The sequence below is a fragment of the Bos indicus genome, chromosome X (assembly GCF_029378745.1).
Source record: "Bos indicus isolate NIAB-ARS_2022 breed Sahiwal x Tharparkar chromosome X, NIAB-ARS_B.indTharparkar_mat_pri_1.0, whole genome shotgun sequence".
NCBI lineage: Eukaryota > Metazoa > Chordata > Mammalia > Artiodactyla > Bovidae > Bos > Bos indicus.
In genome coordinates, this window is record NC_091789.1 from 120178220 (window position 1) to 120197035 (window position 18816).

The following is an 18816-nucleotide window of genomic DNA, read 5'->3' on the forward strand; positions in this document are numbered from 1 at the left end:
GGTATGCCTTTGGTTTCTTTTGATAATCCCTAAAACATAATTTAAGTGGCTGTTGAAAATGTAGCAGGATATTGCGTTGTAGAAGACCCTTCCCTGCACATAGTCCTGGCTTTCTGGGAATTATAAATTTTGAGATATGGTCTCTCCATCTTATTGCATAATACTTCACAAAAGTGTGAATTTTCCATTACATTTTTATGGTCTCATTTGGGCTTCCCTGGTAGCTCAGTTGGTAAAGAATTCACCTGCAACACAGGAGACCCCAGTTTAATTCCTGGGTCGGGAAGATCCACTGGAGAAGGGATAGGCTACCCACTCTAGTATTCTTGGGCTTCTCTTGTGGTTCAGCTGGTAAAGAATCCGCCTGCAATGCAGGAGACCTGGGTTTGATCCCTGGGTTGGGAAGATCCCCTGGAGAAAGGAAAGGCTACCCACTCCAGTATTCTAGCCTCAAGAATCACATGGACTATATAGTCCATGGGGTCACAAAGGGTTGGACATGACTGAGCGACTTTCACTTTCACTTCACATGATTTCAACATTCTCACATGACCTTCTACATCTTTCAGTTAGTGTAATGATTTTCTATATCTTATTCCACTGTAGCTGTACTGTCTTTCAAACTTTTAAGGGGGTATGATTCAGGTACAAAGACAGTATCCATGGACCTTATCAACTGTGAAATTTCCCAAACTTAACTGTTTGTGGGAGATTTCTAAGTAGGAAAAATCATAATTTCAGAGTCTTGAGTGTCTATAATGGGTTTATATTTATGTATTTGTTTGAGTGTTTATTATGAAAAATAATTCTATTTTCTTTGGATGCCTTAGCCCCAGGCCGAGGCCAAGGTGAATGGCACAACGGTGTCCTCTCCTTCTACCTCTCTTCAGAGGTCAGACAGCAGCCAGCCTATGCTGCTCCGGGTGGTTGGCAGTCAAACTTCAGAATCCATGGGTAAGTGTCCGTCTTAGCTACTCCTGGATTTTGTCATCTCTTAAGGTCTGGAAATGATGAACTATTTGCAGCAACTTTTAAATTGTCTGCTCAATTATTTAATATCAGCTATGGACCAGAGGTTGTCATGAATGCCTTGGGGGTACAGAGATGAAAGACACAGTCCCCTTACCCTCTAAGGTCTGGCTGTTCAGTTACTAGAGTAGGGCCTTGTGGTATTAAAGTTTCAGTCATTTAGGAGATCTGAGAAGGATTTTTGATGAATTGATATCTGTGAAGGGTTTTGAAGGACAGAGGAGGAACTGAGCATTTGTTGAAGATGGAGAGATGAAGGCCAAGGGCAGGAAAGAGCCAGGGTTCCAGACATTAGAAAGATAGGATCCCAGCAGGAGTGGGGGAAAGTAAGGCTGCAGAGGAAGGTGAGGCTCACAACACAGTGATGTGAATACTGGGCAGAGGTGTTTGGTCGGTGTCACAGAGCCACTGAGCATCATTTAGCAGGTAAGAGATAGCTACAAAGATGCACTCTGGCAGCTTTATCTGTCCCAGGGTAAAACTTCTATAGTTTGAAAGACTAGTGAGAAGGCAGTCACAGAGGCCAAGTTATGGGACTTCTGAGGATGCTTAAGAGATGTCTGGGATGGGATAGGAGGAGATGACTGTGACTTATTTGAAAATAGAGTACCCAAGACCAGGGGACTTACTAGAAAATGTAAGGAAAGGAGGGGAGAGGACTTGGTTGGAAGAAGATGGTGATCCTTTTGAAGGTGGAGACACTGTCTTTGAGGAGGTGGTAAAAGGGCAGTCTGGATTTGAGAGTGAACCTCACAGAATGGGGAGCTGAAAGGTGTGAGAGGAGAAATATAACAAAGGTGCTTGGTTTCAGGGCCTTGGGGAGGACCTCCATTTAGTTGATGGGGGAGTAGTGTTGGAAGGTGTAGACACATCAAGTCATATTCTCCAGACTGAGAAGGAACGTTAAGACCAAAAAGTGAAGCAGCTAACTCCATAAATAAAAGCCAGCTTTCATTTCTTTTGTGAAGGAAGAGGAGATGTTTGAAGTTGTTTTCCCAGCTTTGCCACACCTCAGTGATTTAGGGCATCGGCTGCTCTTGCCTCCATCTGAGATCTGAATCGAGCTAATTGACTGTTGGGAATGTAAGCAATAGCTCAGCATCTGAAAACATATGCCTTTTTAAAGTCCTTACATTCCCAAAACAATGGAGTTTTAGTATGTCTTATTATTTCCTACTGCAGGATTTTCTCCTTTTTTGAAGTAAGCCCAGCCTGAGAAGCTAAGTCACATATTTGAGAGGTGAGATACAAACCCCTGGGTGCTTAGAAGTATTAATTATTTAGACCTGTCACCATGAGCCCTGAGGCAGCATGCCTATGAAAGCACCCAAATTAAAGTACACCTCAGGCTGTGGGCCTGATGATTTGTGGAGCTCGGAGAATCATGGCAGACCCAAATACAAGGACAGCAGTGCATTTGCCAGTGGCTGAGTTAGGCTAAGAGATAACTTGCCAGTGTCAATGGATAAGCTCTATTGTTAGTGAGTTTGTTCTCTGAAGAGACTGAATGAGAGGTGATCCCCCCCCCCACTGTTGTTGTTCATTTGCTAAGTCGTGTCAACTCTTTGTGAACACATGGACTGCAGCACACCAGGCTCCCCTGTCCTTCACTATCTCCCTGAATTTTCTCAAATTCATGTCCATTGAGTCCTCACTGTAAAGAAGGGGCAGGGAAAGACCCTCTTCTTGAAAGATGCACATGTGTTAAAATAAATGCAGTGTGTATCCTCATGCTTTGAAGCTCCAAGGTGTGATAAGGCTGGGATTTGCTGAACCATACTCTGGTAGAATGCCAATATATAACCCCAGGACTCTGTAAAGAGAAGTACAGGTGAAGTCATACTAGGTGATCTATCTAATGAGTTGGAGTGTTTCCTCAAACCATGACATACTTAGCAAATGTAAGTCTCTGTGTACCATGTGGGCATTCTATACATTTTTTTTAATGGGATGGTGTGCTATGAAGTTCACATTATGTTTTCAAATAAGACAAATAGAAATGGACGAAGTCTGTCTTCCCAACAACTTATCTCTGACTCCTTAACTTGTACCCAGTCATTCTTTTTAAAGAACGTTTTGTATTTTGTTTAAACAATGTTAAAAGGTTCCTTTACTGCTTAGAACAACTTCAAACTTAGGGCAGAATTGCAATTTAGTCAACGTTTTGCCAATTTGCTGTATTTATTTATGTTGACATCTTTGTGTCTGTGTGTATGTGTGTATATACTATATATATTCCTGTTTTCTGTGCATGTATAGTTTTACTCATTGAATGACTATATTTCATACATAGTAACATTTCACCCCTAAACATTTTAACATGTATCCTCCAAGGTGAAAAATCTTTTCTTACATAGTCACACTCAGGAAATTAACACTGATATGCCACTATTATCTAATATATAATTTAGATTCAGATATCCCACATTCTGCCAATAATATCCTTTCTATTAATAGCTTTTTATCTTTTTCATTTAGAAGCCAATGAAAGGTCACCCTTGGCATCTAGTTGTCATGTCTCTTGAGTTTCCTCTAATCTAGAACACTCGCCCAGCCTCTTCAGATGTTGCAGGACACTGGCATTTCAGAAGAGGTCAGGCCAATTGTTGTGTAGGATGTTTCTCATTGGGGATTTGCCTGCTTGTTTACTCCCAGCTGGATTCAGGCTAAGTATCTTATGCCAGATTATCACATAGGTGATGCTGTGTCCTCAGCACATTACTTCAAGGCTTTTTCTCAAGATTGCCAGGTAGACCTCTCTCGTGAGTATGTTATGGATAAAACCAGATAAAAATAGAACACACTCTGAAATCATGATCAGCCTCCAGAACATCTCTCCCACTTTCTAAACTGTATAGAGGTACCAGTTTTCCGCATTTTCTTCCTTTACCTACCTGCCTTTTTTAGCTTCATTCAGGTATAAATGATAAAGATGTATTTTTTTTAATACAATATCTTTATTTGGCATTGGGTGTCCTGACATTTGTTCATTACAGTCCCTTAAAAAACAAACCAAAAAATCAGAACAAATTAATCAAAAATAAAGATCCAATGGCCCTATGTACATGTAGCAGAGACAGCCCAGGCATCTCTCATGTGCAAGAACATGCATACACACACAAACAGATGCACACACATACTCCCCACACACCCTGGGAGACAGTTAAGGGGTTAATAAGCTTTGGGGAGTGCAGGGAAAGATGTATTTTTAATGTATACATCTTGATAAATTTGAGCGTGTGTGTGTGTGCACGTGCATATATGTATATATACGCACACACACACACACACCCATGGGCTTCCCTGGTGGCTCAGTGGTAAAGAATCCCGCCTGCCAATGCAGGAGACATGGGCTCAGTCCCTGGGTAGGGAAGTTCCCCTGGAGGAGGAAATGGCATGCCACTCCAGTATTCTTGCCTAGAGAAGCCCATGGACAGAGGAGCCTGGTGGGCTACAGTCCATTGGGTCGCAAAGAGTTGGACATGACTGAACAACATGATACTGTCATCATAAGCAAGGTACTAAATTCTTCCTTCTTTCTCTCTTTCCTTCCACTTTATTCCTTACCATGATATTCAAAATCCACCTTCCTGTACAACTCATTTTTTTCTCCCTAGTTAAGTACTTAACTTCCTTAAAAGCAAAGACTAAGTCTTGCTCATTTTCTTTGCCAATTGATCACCTTTTATGCAACAAGCATTCAGTGAAATGCTTCTTGAATGAATATTTTTAAAGTCAAGTGCAGTACACCATTATATAGATACAGAATGATTTACACACTGAGGAAGTTTCACTGGAGTTTCTGGATCAAGATGACAACATAAGATCCTGAACTTCCCTCCTTGCACACAAACACGGAATCTACAACAACTACACACTGAGTAGTTCCCTCTCAAAGACACTTAGGAAATAGCTGAGTGAGTCCTGTACATAAACAATGGACAAACAAAAAAGCCCACATCCAGCACTAGGAGATGTAGAAAACAAAACTAACGGTTACCAGGGGAGTTGGGAGATTGGGACTGACACATATACACTACTGTATATAAAACAGATCATAAGGACTTACTGTATAGCACAGGGAATTCTACCCAGTACTCTGTAATGACCTATGTGGGAAAAGAATCTAAAAAAGAGTGGATGGATGTATAACTGATTCACTTTTCTGTATACCTGAAGTTAAGAACATTGTAACGCAACTCTACTCCAATAGAAACTAATTTAAAACAACATAGGAGTGTCTGAGCCACAGTCTTGCTGTGAACCCCATCCCAGTTATGGTGACACACAGCCAGGAAGGAAATCACAACTATTAGCTTCTCTCTGAGTAGTAAAGGTTTGAGTCCCAGCTCTTAATATGTCCTTCTACCTGAGAGATGGGCTCCCCAAACATTTAGCATCCATAAAGTCTAGAAAGCCAGAGTGAATAAAGAGACAGTACTTACAGGGCTCATGGGGACTCACCATGCCTAACACTGCCCCTGTCCAGCTGCACAGCATAAAGGCAACAGGCTGGAATGCACCCAGTCTTTCCATGAAAGAGGCTCATTTGTTTATATCTTAAAAGCCTCAGCCTGAAGAGGCAGGCTTCTAATGTAACACTCCAGGGACTGACTTCCATACTATCCAGAGATGATGTAGGCCAGCTAGTGCCATCTGACCACTCCTGCCTCGCTCCAGGTCATTGGTATCTCCCGTAAAGGAGCTTGTGCACATATCTGCTGTTCTGGTAGTCAGTGGGGGGGTTATGTTCACAGCTCAGTGAAATGGTAGCATACCAAAAGAAAGAAAGAAAAAAAAAAAAAAAACACACAGCAGTTTTTAAATAGCTAGCTATCTTCACAGAGCTCAGTGCAGAGGGAGCATACAGAAACTTACGTCTCCCAGTCTTTCCCTAAAAGAGGTCTGTTTACATACTTTAAAAGCTGTTGCCGGAGGCTCAGTCTTCCACTCATCTTGCATCTAAGTGCTGACTGAAATCCTCCTCCCCGTTGGAACACTGACAGGTCTGGGCATACCCTCAACTACAGAGGCACTAAGAACAAAAAAGCCTCCTTGGACAATCCCGAGAGTTTCAGAGATGATCAAGAGGTTGGGCAGAGCTGAAAAATCAGGCTCATCTCCTACCTGAGATCACCCCTTCAAGATGGAAGGGGTAGCTTGTAGCTAATGCATAGAAACCAACAGAAGGCAAACAAGGCAAAGGGAAAAAGAAAAGAGAAATATGTTCCATAGAAAAAAACAAGCTAAAACCTCAAAAATGACCTTAAAAGAAATTGAGATCAGTGTTTTCCAAATAAAGATTTCAAAACAGCGGTCACAGAGACGCCCATCAAGGTCAGGAAAACAATGCACAAACAAAGTGAGAGTTCCAACAAAGACAGAAAATATAAATGACAAAGCAATGAATACAGTAACAGAACTGATAAATACAATAGAGGCATTCAGCAGCAGACTAGACGAATTGGGAATAAAAGATGAGCAAACTCAAAGAGGGCAGTGAAATTCATCCATAATACACCAAGTTTTTAAGTAGCTATATGGTTACTAAAGAGAGAAGGGATAAATTAGGAGTTGGGGATTAACATATACACACTACTATATATAAAATAGATGATCAACAAGGAACTCTTATCAATACTCTGTAACAACCTATAATGGGAGAGATGGATGTAAAAAAGAATATTTGTATATATAACTCAATCACTTTGCTGTATCTGAAACTAACACAACATTGTCAGTCAACTATATTTCAATAAAAAAAATTAAAGATAAAGAGAAGATAGCTTAAGGAACTTATTGTACACCATCAAGCAGACAAAACAAATATTCCTAACATAGAGTCCTAGAAGGAAAGGAGAGAAAGGAGCACAAAACTTTCTTAGCCTGAGGAAGGAGACATACTGTCAGGAAACCTGGACAGTTCCCACACCAAGACACATCATAATTAAACTGTCAAACGTTGAAGACAATGAGAAAGTCTTAAAAGCAACAAGAGAAAAACAACTTCTTACATACAAGGGAACCCCATAAATCCATCAGCAGATTTTTCAACAGAAACTTGACAGGCCAGAAGGGAGTTTCATGATATATTCAAAGTACTAAAAAAAAAACTGCCAAGCAGAATACTCTATCCAGCAAAGTTGTCCATCAGAATTGAGGGAAAGAGAAAGAATGATCCAGACAAGCAAAAGCTGAAGGAAAGCAGCACCACTAGACCAGCCTTAGAAGAAATGTACAAGAGACTTCTTTGAATGAAAGGGTCATAAATAGTAACAGGAAAACATGGAATTATAAGTCTCACAAGGTAAGAATATAATTAAATTCAGAATGGCTAATCGCTTGTACATTCAGTAGGAAGGTTAAAAGACAAAAGTGATAAAAGTAACTGTTACCAAAGTAATTTGTTAGTGGACACACAAAACATGTAAATTGTGACACCGAAAACATAACATAGGGAGGAGAGTGAAAATGTAGAGCTTTAGAATGTATTTGAACTTTTGTTATTATCATCTTAAAATAGACTGTTATGTTTCATCTAAACCTCATGGAAACCACAAAGCAGAAACCTATATACAAACGATAGGAAGAACTCTAAGCATGACACTACAGTCAGTCATCAAATCACAGAGAAAGAGAGTGAGCAGAAAGGCAAAGAGGAGCCACAAGACAGAAAACAATCTTTTAACTGGCAGTAAGTACATATAGAAAATGAAGATCATGGCATCTGGTCCTATCACTTCATGGGAAATAGATAGGGAAACAGTGGAAACAGTGTCAGATTTTATTTTGGGGGGCTCCAAAATCACTGCAGATAGTGACTGCAGCCATGAAATTAAAAGATGCTTACTCCTTGGAAGGAAAGTTATGACCAACCTAGATAGCATATTCAAAAGCAGAGACATTACTTGGCCAACAAAGGTCCATCTAGTCAAGGCTATGGTTTTTCCTGTGGTCATGTATGGATGTGAGAGTTGGACTGTGAAGAAGGCTGAGCGCCAAAGAATTGATGCTTTTGAACTGTGGTGTTGGAGAAGACTCTTGAGGGTCCCTTGGACTGCAAGGAGATCCAACCAGTGCATTCGGAAGGAGATCAGCCCTGGGATTTCTTTGGAGGGAATGATGCTGAAGCTGAAACTCCAATACTTTGGCCACCTCATGCGAAGAGTTGACTCATTGGAAAAGACTCTGATGTTGGGAGGGATTGGGGACAGGAGGAGAAGGGGACGACAGAAGATGAGATGGCTGGATGGCATCACTGACTCGATGGACGTGAGTCTGAGTGAACTCTGGGAGTTGGTGATGGACAGGGAGGCCTAGTGTGCTGCAATTCATGGGATCGCAAAGAGTTGGACACGACTGAGTGACTGAACTGAACTGAAGTACATACCTATCAAAAATTACTTTAAGTGGACTAAATCCCCCAATCACAATATAAGAGTGGCTAAATGGCTGAAAAGCAAGACTTACAGTCTCCCAAGGCAATAGAAATAAAGAAATAGAACCTAATCAAACTTAAAAACTTTTGCACAGCAAAGGAAACCGTAAGCAAAATGAAAAGACAGCCTACGGAATGGGAGATACTATTTACAAATGATACAGCCAATAAGGGCCTAATTTCCAAAATATACAAACAGCTCATACAACTCAACAGCAAAAAAAAAAAATAATAAACAACCCAATTGAAAAGTGGGCAGAAGACCTAAATAGACATTTCTCCAAAGAAGAAACTACAAATGGCCAATAGCCACATGAAAAGATGCTCAGCATCACTAATTATCAGAAAAATGCAAATCAAGACTACATGAGTTATCACCTCACACTGGTCAGAATTGCCATATTAAAACTCTACAAATAACAAATGCCAGAGAAGATGTGGAGAAAAGGCAACATGCCTACACTGTTGTTGGCAAGAATGTAAGCTGGTGAAGGCACTATGGAAAACAGTATAGAGGTTCCTCAGAAAACTAAAAATAGTATGACCACATGACCCAGCAATCCCACTCCTAGGCATATATCCAGACAAAACTCTAATCCAAAGAGACACATGCATCCCTATGGTCACAGCAGCATTATTCATAATAGCCAAGACAGTTACGTGACCTAAATGTCCATCAGCAGAGGAATGAATAAAGAAGATGTGGCACATATATACATTGGAATACTACCCAGCCTTAAAAAAAGAACAAAATAATGTCATTTGCAGCAATGTGGATGTAACTCTAGATTATCATACTAAGTGAAGTAAGTCAGAAAGAGAAAGACAAATACCATATGGTATCACTTGTATGTGGAATCTAAAATATGATACAAATGAACCTATCTATGAAACAGAAACAGACTCAGACATAGGGAATAAACTGGTGATTGCCAAGGGAGAGGAGATCAGGGTTAGCAGATGTAAACTCTTATATATGGAATGGATAAACAAAGTCCTACTGTAGGGCACAGAGAACTATAACTAGTATACTATGATAAACCATAGTGGGAAAGAATATTTACAAAGAATGGATATATGTATAATATTATGTATATTATGTATACATATGTATAATATGTATGATACTATGTATAATATGAATCATTTTACCATACAGCAGAAAGTTAGCACAACACTGTAAATCAACTATTCTCCCCCGCCCCCCACCAAATAAAAAGGAGAAAGAAAAGACATGTGACAAAGAAATGCAATACATGACCTGGATCAGAGAAAAAATATATAAGTATATATGTTACACATACATGTATTTGGTTATAGTTATAAAGGATATTATAAAGGCAGTTGGTGAGATTTAAATATAGTCTACACACTAGATGATAATATAGTGCCAGTGTGGTTCCATAAAATAAGAGTTCAAAGAGATAATGATGAAGTACTTAGGAATAAAGGGGCCTGAACCTTACATTGGAATGAAAATGGGTCACTAATAGTAATAACAACAATAACAAATCTATGTCCTTAGAGAAAGAAGCAAAGCAAATATGGCAGCATATTAACACTTGGTGAATAAAGGTAAATGGTATACAGGAGACTATTTTACTATTCTTAGAATTTTTCTGTAACTTTGAAATTTAAATAAAATTTAACAGAAGCCCTTTCTGACAGAAACAGCAGGAAATAAGACCGTGCTATAGGCTTCCTATAAAAAAAAACTCACTTCAGATATAAAGACATAGAAAAGGACTTCCCTGGTAGTCCAGTGGTTAGGACTTTACCTTCCAATGCAGGAGGTGTGGGTTCAGCCCCTGGTCAGGGAGCTAAGATCCGCCATGCCTCACAGCCAAAAAAAAAACAAAACATAAAATGGAAACAATATTGTGACAAATTCAATAAAAACTTTAAAGATGGCCCACATCAAAAAAATATTTTAAAAAGATGTAAAGACACAAAGATGAAAGGGATGGAAAAAGATATTTCACAGAAATAAAAACCAAAAGAAACCTGGGATAGCTTTACTTATATCAAATAGACTTTGAAACAACTAAAATAAGAGACAAAAAAGGGCATTACATAATGATAAAGAGGTCAGTCCAGTCAGACCTATAACATTTGTAAATATTTATTTCACCCAACATGGTGAATATAAGGCAAATATTAACAGACCTGAAGGGAAAAATAGATACCAGTACAGAAATAGTAGGGGATTTAACCATACCTCACTTAATATCAGTGGATAGGTTACCCAGGCAGAAAATCAATAAGTAAGCATGGGACTATACATTAGATCAGATGGGCTGTTAGAGAACATTCCTTCCAAATGCAGCAGAGTACATTCTTCTCAAGTGCACATGGAATATTTTCTAGGCGGCAACATTCACTAGGATACATCATATCTTAGACCACAAAACAAGTCTCAATAAATTTAAGAAGACTGAAACCATATCCAGCATCTTTTTGACAATCATGTAATAAAAACCAAAAACCAATTTTAAGAAGAAAACTGGAAAATTCACAAATGTGTGAATATTTAATAACACACCACTGAAACTGCAAATGGATTGATGAAGAAATCAAAAGAGAAATAAAAAATACCTTGAGACAAATGCAAATACAAAAGTTATGGGATGTAGCAAAGCAGTTATGAGAGGGAAGTTCATAATAATAAATGCCTGCAAGAAGAAACAAGAAAAATCTCAAACAAAAAACCTGACTTTACACCTCAGGGAACTAGAAAAAGAAGAACAAACAAGATCCAAAGTTAATAGAAGGAAAGAAAGATTAGGACAGAAATAGAGATGAAAAAGATAATGGAAAATATCATTGAAACTAAAAGCTTATTTTTAGTTCTTTTTTGAAAAGCTAAATGAAAATGACAAACCTTTAGACAAACTAAGAAAAAAAAAGAACTCAAATATAAAATCAGAAATGTAAGAAGAGATATTACAACTTAAACCAGAAATACAAAAGATCACAGAACTATTAAGAATAATTATATGGAAACAAATTGGATAATCTAGAAGAAAACGATAAATACCTAGAAACATGCAACCTACCAAGACTGAATCATGAAGAAACAAAATCTGAACAGACCAACAATGAGAAAGGAGATTGAATCTATAAATAAAAGTCCCCCCAAAAAAAGCCCACAATCAGATGGTTTCTCTGGTGATTTCTACCAAAGAATTAATACCAATCCTTCTCAAACACTTAAAAAAATTTGAGACTACACCCCCAAATTATTTTACAAGGCCAGCATTACTTTGATACTAAAGACAGATAAAGACACTACAACAAAACTATAGACCAGTATCTGATGAATACAGATGCAAAATTTCTCCAGAAAATATTAGCAAACCAAATTCAACAGTACATTAAAAGGATCATACACCATAACCAAGGGGGATTTATCCCTGTGTTGCAAGGATGGTTCAGTGTGTGTGTATATGTTTAGTCGCTTAGTCATATCCGACTCTCTGCAATCCCATGGACTATAGCCCACCAGGCTCCTCTGTCCATGGAATTTCCCAGGCAACAATACTGGAGTGGGTTGCCATTTCCTTCTCTAGGGGATCTTCCTGACCTGGGGATCAAACCCACATCTCCTGCATCGGCAAGCAGATTTTTTACCACTGAGCCACCTGGGAAGCCCCGTTCAATATATACAAATCAATAAATATGATATACTACATTAATGAAAGATAAAAATCACATGATTACCCCAACAGGTGAAGAAAAAGCATTTGACAAAATTCAGCATCCATTCACGATAAAAATTCTCAACAAAATGGGTATAGAGCGCATGCATGTCAACATAATAAAGGCCATGTATGACAAGCCCACAGTTAACATCGGGGCCCAGAAAATGGACCACAGCCTTGTCTAACTCAGTGAAACTATGAGCTATGCCATGTAGGGCCACCCAAGATGGACAGGTCATGGTGGACAGTTCTAACAAAACGTGGTCCACTGGAGAAGGGAATGGCAAACCACTCCAGTATTCTTGCCTTGAGAACCCCATGAACAGTGTGAAAAGGCAAAAAGATAGGACGCTGAAAGATAGGATATTCAGTGGTGAAAGCTTCCACTAACATCAGAAGACAAGAATGCATACTCTTGCTGCTTTTGTTCAACATAATGCTGAAAGTCCTAGCCAGCATAATTAGGCAAGAAAAAGAATCAAAGGCACACAAATCAGAAAGAAAGTAGTAAATTTATCTGTATTTGCAAATGACATAATATATTTAAGAAAACCTGAAAGGCCCTACCAAGTAACTGTTAGAACTCAATGAATTTAGTAAAGTTGAAGGATAAAAACTCAATATACAAAAATCTGTTGCATTTTTACATGTTAATAACAAACTATGAGAAAGAGAAATAAAATAATCCCATTTATAATTGCATCAAAAGAATAAAATACCTCAGAATAAATTTAAGGCAGTGAAAAACCTGTACACCAAAAGCTGTAAGACAATGATGAAAGAAATTGAAAACATAAATAAATAGATACTTCATGCTCATGGATTGAAAGAATAGCTGTTAAAATGTCTTTACCACCCATTGCAATCTACAGATTCAAGGCAATTTCTATCAAAGTTTCATGGCATTTTCCACGTAAAGAGAATGAAAAATCCAAAAATTTGTATGGAACCACAAAAAAGAACCTAAATAGCCAAAGCAGTCTTGAGGAAAATAAAAGAGCAAAGCAGGCGGCCTCATGTTGCCTGATTTCAAACTGTATTACAAAGGCACAGAAGTAAAAATGATGTGGTTTTGGCATAATGACAGATATACAGATGAACAGATCAGAGGGCCCATAAATAACCCTCACACATATGGGGAATTAATTTACAACAAAGGAGCTAAAAACATACAATAGGAAGAGTCTCTTCAGAAAATAGTATGGGAAAACTGCACAGCCACATTCAAAAGACTGAAACTGGACCATACATGAAAATCAATTCAAAATGGATTAAAAACTTACTGTAAGACCTGATACAATTATGTAAAGTTTAAAAATAAAATAAAATTTAAAAAAATAAATAAAATATGAGATTAAAAAAAAAAAAAAAAAAAGACCCGAAACCATGAAAATCCTAGAAGAAAACACAGGCGGTAAGGTCTGTGATATATCTTGCTGATGACTTTTTGAGTTGATACCAAACATAAAGGCAAGAAAAAAAAAATAAAATGACTACATCAAATATAAAGCTCATGTACAGTGAACAAAACCATCAGGAAAATGAAAATGCAACCTATAGAATGGGAGAAAATATTTGCAAATCCTATATCTTGTAGGAGAATATCGAGATTTTGTAAAGAACTCAATAGAACCAACAATCTGAAAAATGGGCAGAAGATCAATTAGACATTTTACCAAAGAAGATATACCAGTGGCCAGCAGGTACACGAAAAGGTGGTGAACGTCACTAATCATCAGCGAAATGCAAATCAGAACCATGAGATATCACCTTGGTGATACCTTGGTGCAAATGTAAAATGGTGCAGAGAACAGATTGGTGGTTGCCATATGCAGGGGGTTAGGAAAAGTGGTCAAAAAGTACAAACTTCCAGTTATAAATTAGTCCTGCATGAGCTATGGGGATTACAGTGAATGATACTATATTTGTATATTTGAAAGTTGTGCAGCAGCATGGATAGACCTAGAGATGATCGTACTAAGTAAAGTAAATCAGACAGAGAAAAACAGATAGCATATGATGGCACTTATATGTGGAATCTAAAGGATGATACGAGTTAACTTTATTTGTAGAACAAATAGAATCACAGACAAAGAAAACAATTATCAAAGGGGAAAGGGAATAAATTAGTACGGAATTAACAGATACACACTACTATATATAAAATATATAAACAGCAGGGTCTTACTGTAAGCGCAGGGAAGAATATTCAGTATCTTGTAATTACCTATAATGGAAAAGAATATGAAAAAAGAAATATATATATATATATGAATCCCCTTGCTGTACAACTGAAACTAACACAACATTGTAAATCAACTGTATTTCAATTTTTTTTTAAGTTGCTAAGAGATTAAATCTTTTATTCTTGTGATGAAAACTTTTAAGATTTGTAACTATGGTGATGAAAGTTAACTTACTGTGGTAATCAATTCACAGTATATACATATTTCAAAGAATCATGTTGTCCATCTCAAATTAATAAAATATTATATATCAATTGGATCTTAGAAATAAAAAATGAATAATAGCTACTAATTTCAGTATCTTTCATCACCATTCAACACAAACCAGCTAGTAATCAGCATCATCACTATATACCATTAATATATTAGAGAACTTAAACACAGTATTTTTATGTAGAATTGATACCATCCTGAGCTTTCCTGGTGGCTCAGTGGTAAAGAACCTGCCTGCCAACACAAGAGATGCAGGTTTGATCCCTGGGTCCAGAAGATCCCCTGGAGAAGAAAATGGCAACCCACTCCAGTTATTCTTGCCTGGGAAATTCAATGGACAGAGGAGCCTGGTGGGCCACAGTCCATAGGGTCACAAAGAGTCAGATAAGAGATAAGACTTAGTGACCAAAGAACAACAAAAAAAAAACCCATCTATCGTCTATCCCAGATCATGATTTCAAAAAGTCACTGAAGATAAGTATCACATACAGGAGAAATCTTTTTTTTTTTTTTTTTTTTTCCTTAAGAAAAACTAGAGAACGGCAGGGACAACATAATAAGTTATCACACATCCAGTTGGAAATTAGTTAAAACAGAATATGTGATTTAGATAAGTAATCCAAAGAAAAATAATGGTGGGTATATTTGTTTATACACAGTCACCTTTTTTAAGAGAAAATAATGTTCTAATGGGCTTCCCTGGTAGCTCAGTTGGTAAAGAATCTGCCTGCATTGCTGGAAACCCCAGTTCAATTCCTGGGTCGGGAAAATCCCCTGGAGAAGGGATAGGCTACTCACTCCAGTATTCTTGGGCTTCCCTGGTGGCTCAGCTGGTAAAGAATCCGCCTGCAATGCAGGAGACCTGAGTTTGATTCCTGGGTTGGAAAGATCCCCTGGAGAAGGGAACAGCTACCCACTCCAGTATTCTGGCCTAGAGAATTCCATGGACTGTATAGCCCATGGGGTCAGAAAGAGTCAGACACAGCTGAGCGACTTTCACTTTCACTTTACACAGCTTCCTTTTATATGAAGAGAAAACAGCAACAGTTCACTTGGGTGTAAAGAGAATAATGGATGTAAGGATTCTTGTGTCTCAGCTGCACCACTTTTGGCTAACGTCACTTTTTAAGCAAGTAAAATTATCATTTGAATTGACAGGCAAATCAGATAGATGGGATCTCTTCCTTTCAAAAAAGCCTAAAACCATGGTGAATTTCAGAAGACTTGAAGAATGTCTTGCCCATAGCAAATGATTTCATTTCTTTTATCTCAGACTTAATTGAGCCATCTCCTTTTCTCTTCACTTCAGCAGCGTCTAGCATATTATACTATATCAGAGTGCTGTTTTAACTTTGACTATGTCTTTCCTTATTTTGAAACATTTATCTTTTTCAAATGTTTCTGTCAGTTCTTTGGACCAACTTCAGACAAACCATGAAAAGTAGGACTAATAATGCAAAAAGGATTTTTATGGACATCTGTGGGAATTATCTTGGATTGGAAAATTGAAGTATTAATGCTAAAGAATTGTGATTAACTAAGTTAGAAATCCCTTAAAAATTGGCAGTGCTATTTTAGCAGGCAATGCATTGGTGAAGTAGAGATGATGGCTCTCCAAGTTCCCAGTGTACACAGTTGGAACTCAATAAATGTTTTCTTGTTGAACAAATGAGGGTGGTTTTGGTGGGAGGAGGTTTATGGTCACTATATTGTTGTTGGAGTCAGGAACATTTTGGAGTTACCTGTAATATTGGTGGCTCAGACCGTAAAGAATCCGCCTGCAGTGCAGGAGATCCAGGTTCGATCCCTAGGTTGGGAAGATCCCCTGGCGAAGGGAATGGCTACCCACTCCAGTATTTTTGCCTGGAGAATTCCAGGGATAGAGGAGCCTGGCAGGCTATACTCCATGGGGTCACAAAGAGCCAGACATGACTGAGCGCCTAATGCCTTCACATAATATTATAGCTACATATCAGCATATGATTAAGATAATCTGTAAACATTGGTATCTTGCTGGTTCAGTCCACTGAAACAGAGTATCTCAGATCTCAGATCAGTCGCTCAGTTGTGTCCGACTCTTTGCGACCCCGTGAATCGCAGCACACCAGGCCTCCCTGTCCATCACCAACTCCCCAAGTTCACTCAGACTCATGTCCATCGAGTCAGTGATGCCATCCAGCCATCTCATCCTCTGTCGTCCCCTTTTCCTCTTGCCCCCAATCCCTCCCAACATCAGAGTCTTTTCCAATGAGTCAACTCTTCGCATAAGGTGGCCAAAGTACTGGAGTTTCAGCTTTAGCATCATTCCTTCCAAAGAAATCTCAGGGCTGATCTCCTTCAGAATGGACTGGCTGGATCTCCTTGCAGTCCAAGGGACTCCCAAGACTCTTCTCCAACACCACAGTTCAAAAGCATCAATTCTTCGGCACTCAGCCTTCTTCACAGTCCAACTCTCACATCCATACATGACCACTGGAAAAACCATAGCCTTGACTAGACAGACCTTTGTTGGCAAAGTAATGTCTCTGCTTTTTGAATATGCTATCTAGGTTGGTCATAACGTTCCTTCCAAGGAGTAAGCATCTTTTAATTTCATGGCTGCAGTCACCATCTGTAGTGATTTTGGAGCCCAGAAAAATAAAGTCTGACACTGTTTCCACTGTTTCCCCATCTATTTCCCATGAAGTGATGGGACCAGATGCCATGATCTTCGTTTCCTGAATGTTGAGCTTTAAGCCAACTTTTTCACTCTCCACTTTCACCTTCATCAAGAGGCTTTTTAGTTCCTCTTCACTTTCTGCCGTAAGGGTGGTGTTATCTGCATATCTGAGGTTATTGATATTTCTCCCGGCAATCTTGATTCTAGCTTGTGTTTCTTCCAGTCCAGCGTTTCTCATGATGTACTCTGCATATAAGTTAAACAAACAGGGTGACAATATACAGCCTTGACATACTCCTTTTCCTATTTGGAACCAGTCTGTTGTTCCATGTCCAGTTCTAACTGTTGCTTCCTGACCTGCATACAAATTTCTGAAGAGGCAGATCAGTTGGTCTGGTATTCCCATCTCTTTCAGATCAAAAAAGAAATCAAAATTTGCATAGAAATGAATGAAAATGAAAACACAATCACCCAAACCCTGTGGGACACTGTAAAAGCAGTCCTAAGGGGAAAGTTCATAGCAATACAGGCACACCTCAAGAAACAAGAAAAAAGTCAAATAAATAACCTAACTCTACACCTAAAGCAACTAGAAAAGGAAGAAATGAAGAACCCCAGGGTTACTAGAAGGAAAGAAATCTTAAAAATTAGGGCAGAAATAAATGCAAAAGAAACAAAAGAGACCATAGCAAAAATCAACAAAGCTAAAAGCTGGTTCTTTGAAAGGATAAATAAAATTGACAAACCATTAGCCAGACTCATCAAGAAACAAAGGGAGAAAAATCAAATCGATAAAATTAGAAATGACAATGGAGAGATCACAACAGACAACACAGAAATACAAAGGATCATAAGAGACTACTATCAACAATTATATGCCAAGAAAATGGACAACGTGGAAGAAATGGACAAATTCTTAGAAAAGTACAACTTTCCAAAACTGGACCAGGAAGAAATAGAAAATCTTAACAGACCCATCACAAGCACAGAAATTGAAACTGTAATCAGAAATCTTCCAGCAAACAAAAGCCCAGGTCCAGACAGCTTCACAGCTGAATTCTACCAAAAATTTAGAGAAGAGCTAACACCTATCCTACTCAAACTCTTCCAGAAAATTGCAGAGGAAGGTAAACTTCCAAACTCATTCTATGAGGCCACCATCACCCTAATACCAAAACCTGACAAAGATCCCACAAAAAAAGAAAACTACAGGCCAATATCACTGATGAACATAGATGCAAAAATCCTTAACAAAATTCTAGCAATCAGAATCCAACAACACATTAAAAAGATCATACACCATGACCAAGAGGGCTTTATCCCAGGGATGCAAGGATTCTTCAATATCTGCAAATCAATCAATGTAATACACCACATTAACAAATTGAAAAATAAAAACCATATGATTATCTCAATAGATGCAGAGAAAGCCTTTGACAAAATTCAACATCCATTTATGATAAAAACTCTCCAGAAAGCAGGAATAGAAGGAACATACCACAACATAATAAAAGCTATATATGACAAACC

At 38.4% G+C, this 18816-nt stretch overlaps 1 protein-coding gene across 12 annotated transcripts in view; it reads left to right on the top strand.

The window, feature by feature from the left end:
• DMD (dystrophin) overlaps positions 1-18816 on the top strand; it is a 2362639-nt gene that overhangs the window by 2322949 nt on the left and 20874 nt on the right. For all 12 annotated transcript variants that reach the window (XM_070783459.1, XM_070783466.1, XM_070783462.1 and 9 more), the window contains one exon: positions 831-954. In XM_070783459.1, coding sequence (XP_070639560.1) covers positions 831-954 — 124 coding nt within the window. The remainder of the gene's footprint in view (positions 1-830; positions 955-18816) is intronic.